The sequence below is a fragment of the Pundamilia nyererei genome, unplaced genomic scaffold (genome assembly GCF_000239375.1).
Source record: "Pundamilia nyererei isolate P.nyererei 1_Seehausen unplaced genomic scaffold, PunNye1.0 scaffold00049, whole genome shotgun sequence".
NCBI lineage: Eukaryota > Metazoa > Chordata > Actinopteri > Cichliformes > Cichlidae > Pundamilia > Pundamilia nyererei.
In genome coordinates, this window is record NW_005187450.1 from 3,590 (window position 1) to 11,519 (window position 7,930).

The following is a 7,930-nucleotide window of genomic DNA, read 5'->3' on the forward strand; positions in this document are numbered from 1 at the left end:
AAAAAAGAATCAGCCACAGAACTGTTGTGCCACAGACGTGTCCAGCAACAGTTCCCAAAGCCTCGTGAGGAGCACGTCTTTGACAACTTCCTCTTCTTTCCTCTTTAGGAGGAGCCTTCAATCCTGCAGCAAGAATTCAAAACTAAAACTGTCCCAAAGTGCTGAGAATTAGCGAGCATCACAATGAAGATGAAGTTTTCCATTGTTTTTATTCTTTTAATAGGTATGAAAAAAAAGGCTATTCCACTTTTTCCAGTATTTGAGAAGTTGTATTGACAGCTGTTTGTTTTCCAGATATCTGTCATCTAAAAGGCCAGGAGAGGATTAAAGAGTTCGAGCACATTTTCCTGAGACTCTCCTTTCCTTCATTTTACAACAGTTACAACAAGGCTTGCTGTAAACTGTATCCGGGAGGCTGCTACAGGCTGATGGACAGTTCAGGATATACCTGTGAACTTTTGAAAGGAAGAGTGACCAAAATAGAAAATGATGGCTGGATTGAATTTAGAATAGCAAATGTGCAATTTGTAGATGGAGGCTTTTACAGGTGTGTCGTGCTGGGAGCCCCAAATCACATCTACAGGGACTATTATGTAGAAGTGTCTGGTGAGTATTCTTATAAAACTTTTGACAGGATGCTCTAAATGCATTTCATGCAACAGTCGTTACTGTCATTGTTTATTAGCTGTATTTAAGCATGATTTTTATTTGACTTTGTTATATCTGAAATTTGCAGAAGTTTCAGATCACTTCAGCCATTCACAGCCTCCAATCACAGGGACCACCAAAGCCCCCGGCACATCCACAGCACTCCCAGAGTCCACTAGACCTGCTTTAGCAGAGGACCACGGTGACAGCAACAGGTGGTCACTCTGCACATTGCTCGTTTTTGTTGTTGCTCACTGGTCAAATTGTTCCTGGGTCTGAAACATGAATAGTTTTTTCATTTTTGTGCTCTGCTCCTCTTCAGAGTCTCCTGGAGTTTTAGTTTGCCACTGGCTGTCATTGTGGCAATTACAGTGATGATGTTCATCAGTTCAGTGATTGGTGTTGTTTGCTGCAGAGTCAGGACAAAATCCAAACTGCTAGGTAAGCAGTTCCCTGAAAACTGCTGTCGCAGAGCTCAGACTGTCTGCCAAAGTTTATGATAAAATATATTCTTTTTTTCCTCTTATAGAATGGGTAAATGATGTGAAGTTCTGTTGTTTTTCTTTGTAGACAAATATGGACAAACTCACTGTGACTCACTGAACCAAGAAGCTTCGGTACGTGCTAAACAGGGAACAAGCAGTCGCTGTGACTCACTATCATGTTAAATTGGAGACATGTTTATACTTTAAACTTCCTCTAAAATACTGTCTCTTGGCAAAATGTGTCTCTACTAGGAAACGAGCGGCATAGTCTACACAATGGTGGACTTCAGGGCTCTGCAGAAGCCCGAAGAAGTGTATGCAAATGTGAGGATGCACAACGCACCAACAGGAGCTGCCGAGGAAGAGCATGCTGGGATGGTGGAATACTCCATACTGGCAATCCAACCGTGAATTTGAGTTACAGATTTTAATGTCTGATCCACTTTAATTCTTTTGTCAGTGTTTTGTTGGAAATTTTTTATGTATATGTCAGTTAACTGCTTAAATACTAAAAGATGTTTAATGATCAAGCAGAGATTGATCACTTCTACTTTGTTTTGATTATTTTGTATCCCAAACCTTGAATGGACTGTAAAATCTGAAATCTGATGATGTTTATAATAAAGAGCTATTAATGGAGAAATGTTGACAGCATAAGAAATGAAATTAAAACAGTTAACTCTGTCTCTGCAGTAAATCTGTGCTTTGTCTGTGTTTGAGACTTCCCCATTCTCATGTTCACAGGTTGAGATAGCAGCAGAGTTGTGAAATCATGTCATCAGGTTATCATCTGTTCTATCAATGTTTGTCCTTATCAGCTTCTTCGATGTCAGTGGCAACTTGCCCTTTTTTCCTCTGAGAGCTGTTGGGTCATTTTTTTCTTAGCCTGTTGTCCTTACCATAAAAAAAGTGAAAACTTTCAGATCCTTTGTAAAAGGTCGAGTGTATAAAAGAACACACTGGACTGATTCTTGTTCCTGTGACATTTCAGCACAACACAGAAACACTTTATTCTACTGATGTGCGATAATAGTAGATAGCCATGCAAGTCCAGTCGACACAGATACACACACAGAGAAATGCTATGCGTTGCTATAATCTGTTTAATGTAAAGGCAGCTACAACATGTTCACATGCACGTTTTCCACAAACTCCTGTTTGCATAAACTCTCCCATTCCATTAAAATACATGCTTGGAGTATTTATGAGATTACTGATGTCATTACGCTGACTTGGCCAGACCAATGTTCTGGGACTGGGCATTAAAGACGGCATAGTATTCCCGGATGAAAACATCGCCCAAGATCCAGAGCTGCATGGTGCCACCCTGACCAAAGCCAGTCATACAACCAGAGGAGCTCTGTGGACAGGGGAGAAAGAAAAGATATATTTCTTCAAATCTTCATTATTGTATTGTATTATTTGGTGCTGTGGTTGGCAGGATGGTCTTACTGACCTGAGAAACATAGGCAGATGCAGGGACTGTGAAGGCGTTTCCATTGAGAGTGAAGGTGACATCGGGCATGCTCGGGATGTTCTGGCAGTTCACTATAGCCTGTCAGCAGAACAAAGTCAGAGGCCATGAGGCAGAAGAAAATCTGTTTATTGGTATTTTACAGTTTTCCAACTGAAGCAGCTATCCGAATCCCACTTAATTATTTTTATTTCAAAGTTCTGACGTCAGGGTCTTAAACGTCTGTTTACTCTAGGTTCAGAAAAAGGGGAAAATTTGTGTCACGATGGTATGACTCACATCTCCTGACTGGTCGGTTGAGGCTCCAACCCAGCTATTCAGATTGTTGATGTCAGTGGTTGGACCAACAATCTGGGAGGTGCCAGTGTCGATGATGGCCTGGCACCCGCCAGAGCAGGCTACAGTCTGCCCGTTGATGGTAACACTGTGAAGTGGAAAGTTGAATTACAGTCAAGCCAAGAAGTTTTATAACCTTGTGATTTTTTGTGTCTGATATGAAGCTGTAAGCAAAGATGTTGGCTATGAAGAAAACAGCTTTTGGATGACTTATTGGCACCTGTCCATGTTGATCTGCCAGTAGGTGGCAGAAGAAAGGGGGATCCAGGTGATTGTTCCAGTGTAGTGGGTGCTGTCAGTACCACCAAAGACCACCTCGCTGCCCTGTTCACTATTGCTAAGATATTACACACACACACACACACACACACACACACACACACACACACACACACACACACACACACACACACACACACAGAGAGAGAATCATATCATAAATTCACAAAATATACTCAAAAAGAAAAACCCAGTAAAGATTTTCCAGCCAACTGAATTCCATTTCATTTCAGTACCCGCTCAGGTAGACTGAGAAAATGGGCTCTGACACCAGCCCCTGAGTGATCATGTTGTTAAAAACTGGTACAACATTGTCAGAGGCGATGCTCTGGAAGGCCAGTCCTAAGATCCCATCAGCCTGCATGTAAGTCATGAAAGAAGCCTCTGTCTCACTCAATCCAAACACCTGCTTGGCCACAGAGATGCCGCCCACCTGGACATGCAAAACAGCTGTCACTCACAGTTCAGCAAACCACAGAGAGATGCCCATCTGAAGTCTAAATAGACTAAGTTTTTTGTTCCACGGGTTTTGGTTACCTCAACAGTGTCGCTGCCCAGTAACCCAGTCATGCTGCCAGTCCCGTACTGGATGGACAGAGACTGGTCACCCCACTGGAAGGTGGATGACTGTGATGGGTTGAATTGATTGTGGTTCTCTGCAGAGGAATGCATTTTTAAGTTTTGCAATTTTATACAACTTGGATGTCTAGCATTTCAGTGATGGCAATGAGTGTTGTTCTGCTGGTAAAGTTACAACTAGAACAAGCTAGAAAGAATGTGCTACCAAAGTAAACCAATTCATTATGTGGAGAATCAGAGTTGCAAGTGCAAATACTGCAGAAATCTCAAGTCACTGTGATAATCAAACTGTGCTGCTCTGTTATTATTACTAAATGACTTCTACTAATGCTCGAAGGATTCCAGTGTTGCTAGTGGTCAAGTTCATCTAGGCTTGTATATTGATTTCGCCTCACGAGTTAAGAGCATATTTTCTGCTGGAAAAAAGTTACATTATGGATAAAATTCATGAATGAAAAAGAGCCTAAAATGAAAAAGGGATATTTTTGAACAGTATCTAATAGCAGAAGTACACATTTCTGTATGTTCCAACCATACTGGCCAGGTTGTACCATGTTGCTTCGGTAGTCATCATAGTGGCACTCACCACAGGCTGAACTGTTGCAATACACTGAAGGGACCCACAAGTTGGAGGAGCCAGTGTCAAAAATGACAGAGAAGGACTGAGGAGGGGTTCCAATGGAGATCGTACCATAGTAGGACAACTAGAGGGACAGATAAAGAAGGAACAAGTACACAGATGCAGATTCAGATTTAAAAAGACAATTTTGAAAAAGTAAAGCAAGGTATGTTTTCAACGACATGAACAAAATCGAAAGCTTTTTACTAATCTGGGCTTACGTCAGCGTCATTGGTCATGGACTCGGTGCCACTGCTGTAGAACTTGGCTGCTGGGTTGTATGGGTGACTCTTCCTGTACTCCTCCCACAACCCTTTCTCTTTGAGGGTTTGCCTGGCAGATTTTCCCTTAATCAGGGGCATCCTACATGTAGCAACGTGAGCAGAAAATCATGCAATGAGCAAGGCAGGCCTGAATTTTACAGCTGGAGAAATGTCTGTGCGATATTCAGGTGAGCAGGAGGACCTTTAGATCTCCTCATAGGAACACGGAGAGTTTCACAATTTTTTATGTATTTAATGTCAAATACATAAAACAAATAAAGAAACAACCAACCAAGTCAGACTTACTTATGGAGACATTCAGCGAAAGCCACGAGGGCAGCCAAAACGACCAGCCACTTCATCATGTTGCTGTCTCTACAGGTAGACTCAGATGAGTGAACGTCCAGTTGCTGAGGCCAGCCCTTATATACAACTAATCAAGGTTGTTTTTCCGAAATGCCCTTTCCTATAAGCTGATATGAAAGATGGTGATAAGAAGCATATGATTTAGAAAACAGACTCTTATCTGGGGACAAATATCCCATTAAGCTTGTGAACACTGAAAGTGTTCAGGAAGATTGTAAAAAAAATGTTTTGTATGAACTTAAAAGTTGCAACTCTAAAAGTCAAACTTGTATTTACAGGGTATCTACTGAAAATGACAACTAACTTCCAAAGGATTGACTTTATTATTCGTCACATCATTTAAATACACTGTAAGTGCTAAACAGGTACACCAATGTGTTGGTGTGCAGTTCAGGAGATATGATGTCCAGACCTTCTACTTAATACCAGTATGCTAACTTTCCTCAAGGTTTCCAAAGATGTGAGCTTGAATTACTTGGAAAGGTTTATCTGATAACAATAAAAAAAAAAGGTAGGACAAGCAAAGATGTAATCATGTGAAAGTGTGAGCCGTAAATTACAGAAACTTGTTTCCACCACTGTATTTATTTGCTTATTTTGCCATCCATAAGTCAAAATTTCTCATTATTATCTCAAAATTTTGACTTAATAAACTGAAATTAGGGTTAGGTTTAAGATTTAGACAAACACTTTTTCTCAATTTTCACAAGTTCACTGAAAAACAATAGCTGTTTTTCTGTACTACGCTGCAGTAACATTTAACAAATTGGTAGCATAAAGTATTCAAACCCAATAGAAGTAGCAATTATAGTACTCCAATCAAAACATACTCAATTACAGTTAGCAAAATGTAATCCTACATTAAACAAATGATGTAAGTGGCTAGTCTTTGAATTTATTCTGGTTTATTATTTGCTGTGCATTTATGTATAAGTGGTGTTTCATGCTGTAGCTAAGGCTGCAGCTCTTTATATACTGTAACGGTGAGCTGTATTTGATGAGCATTATAAATGTTTTCTATGTGGTAACTCGACCTAAAAAGTAAGTAGTTACTGCAGATGTCAAATAAATATAAGTACAAAGGACAATATTTTACACAGATGCAGTGGAGTATAAATATAAAGTCCAAGTAGAGTAAGTAAAGGACAGCACAAGTACCTCACAGCTGCAGGGTAATACTCCCAGTTCATAACATCTCTGGTGATCTATACTACTTTTTCCCTTAATGTTTTCCTGTTATTAATTTTTTATTAGTTAAAGCTTTTGAAGTCCACGTGTCAGGTCATGATTTCACACTGGACACGGAACATTTCAATTTAAGACAGAAGAAACAAAGAACTACTAACGATTTAACATGAGGGAATTTCACCTTGACTCATGTATGCACTAATCAAATATATTATACAAGGTCAGTTTGCGTGTGAAAGTATTTGCACTAAGATTCTGTTTATGACCGTTATCACACCGTGATTAAAACCAGTTGACATTTCCATTCCATACGGAACATAATGTTTTATGTAACAAAATTAACTGAGCCCTCTATAAAACACAACTTTATGTATATGTTTATTGACAGTAATACTCGAACACGTCTCATGATAAATTAATATAAAATGAGCATGATAGAAACAGCAGATGTGCTAAAGGTTCACAAATAACTCTCGGGGTAACATTTGGCTTGTTAAATTAAAGCTGTCTCATGTTTATTGTAGATCTTGTTGGTTACACTTCCCTGTTTCTTTTTATGTGCTTGTTGTGTGCATCAGTAGAACCCATACATTTTAGTGCATAGAGTACACAAATGAAGAATAAAGTCACTGAAGAAGATTTTGATCCGCAGGCCGTTCGGATTTCCACTCTGTTTGCTGTTGTGCTTGCATCATTCTGGGTGTTCTCTCGTCCGTTAAAAGTCCATGTTTTTGAAGTCCTCAGTACACCTGTACTTGCTGTCAGCATACCTGGTGCACACCAAGTGGGGGAGACAGGGGCAGGTGTGATGTTGCCTTTTCCCTGGATAGGGTACCTGGAAGCGTGAAAAGGGGGAAAAGGAAAGTAGCTTTGGGGTAATCTGACAGCTTAAATCCTTTATGAGCTGACAACTGGAACTGCAGGCCCTAAAGCTTCTCTTAATCGGTCTGAGTTTCAGAGATGGATGTGGTGTTAGTAGAAGTAATCGTCGCCTGTTCCAGATAATCAAAGAGATATATGGCTCAGATCTGCTGAGTAGAATCAATACCCCCTGCACTTATCAGCAGCTTTTCTAAGGCTTCAGCCAGCTTGACAGCAATCAGAATTTCTTAAAACAGGAAAGAAGGATAAACGTGTGTGTGTGTAACACTGGAAGATTATTATAACTGACATCACATTTATCCCCACCTTGTGGCTAAAGGGGTGGCACTCATCCCCTTCCACACCTCTTGGGACACACATCCTCAGACCCCTCAGCCATAGACTGACAGCACAGCAAAGGCCAAAACCACACTGCACATCTCTCTCACAAGCCTGCAGGAAAGATAGAAAGACAAGGTGGCAGAGGTCTAGACAAAAAGTAATAAAAGCAATTCTATTGTTGCCAGTAAATCAGTTTCATCTTCATATATGGTAATAGATATAGAGTTTATCTTTTCATATATATAACTTTTACTTATTGTAATAGAGATACCCTCCCATGTTTGGCGAGTGAAATCCATTTGATTTATTCCCTGTCCTCTCCCTAACTCATTTACAAATGAATAGCAATCAGGGGGCTGAGATAATTTCCTCTGATTTTTCCAGTTAACTTCAAGCGGGGGAGGATATGATCTGTCATTAGTCATTTGTAATGAAATTTAACAATATTATCCAGAGAAGTGATGTGTTCAGTTTTCATCCACACACAAGA

General features: G+C 40.1%; 3 protein-coding genes across 3 annotated transcripts in view; 1 reads left to right on the plus strand and 2 right to left on the minus strand.

Annotated features, from left to right (window-relative positions):
- Positions 1-428: 428 nt before the first annotated feature.
- On the plus strand, positions 429-1,565 carry LOC102201826 (uncharacterized). The gene is made up of 5 exons (XM_005733050.1): positions 429-606; positions 737-863; positions 971-1,089; positions 1,219-1,265; positions 1,386-1,565. The coding sequence occupies exons 1-5, from the start codon at positions 429-431 to the stop codon at positions 1,542-1,544; spliced, it is 630 nt and encodes a 209-aa protein (XP_005733107.1). The 3' UTR covers positions 1,545-1,565.
- A 790-nt stretch (positions 1,566-2,355) lies between these two features.
- LOC102195016 (pepsin A-like) lies at positions 2,356-5,048 on the minus strand. Its single transcript, XM_005732828.1, has 9 exons — positions 4,990-5,048; positions 4,642-4,783; positions 4,388-4,505; positions 3,760-3,878; positions 3,459-3,655; positions 3,164-3,280; positions 2,887-3,031; positions 2,590-2,688; positions 2,356-2,493 (listed from the first exon to the last, which is right to left on the minus strand). Exons 1-9 carry the CDS (start codon positions 5,046-5,048, stop codon positions 2,356-2,358), a joined length of 1,134 nt encoding a protein of 377 aa, XP_005732885.1.
- A 1,826-nt stretch (positions 5,049-6,874) lies between these two features.
- Positions 6,875-7,930, minus strand: part of prok1 (prokineticin 1) — a 1,530-nt gene continuing 474 nt past the window's right edge. Inside the window, exons 2-3 of the mRNA XM_005733051.1 lie at positions 7,426-7,551; positions 6,875-7,072 (exon numbers count right to left, since the gene is read on the minus strand). Of these exons, the coding sequence (XP_005733108.1) occupies positions 6,953-7,072; positions 7,426-7,551 (246 nt within the window). The 3' untranslated portion in view covers positions 6,875-6,952. The remainder of the gene's footprint in view (positions 7,073-7,425; positions 7,552-7,930) is intronic.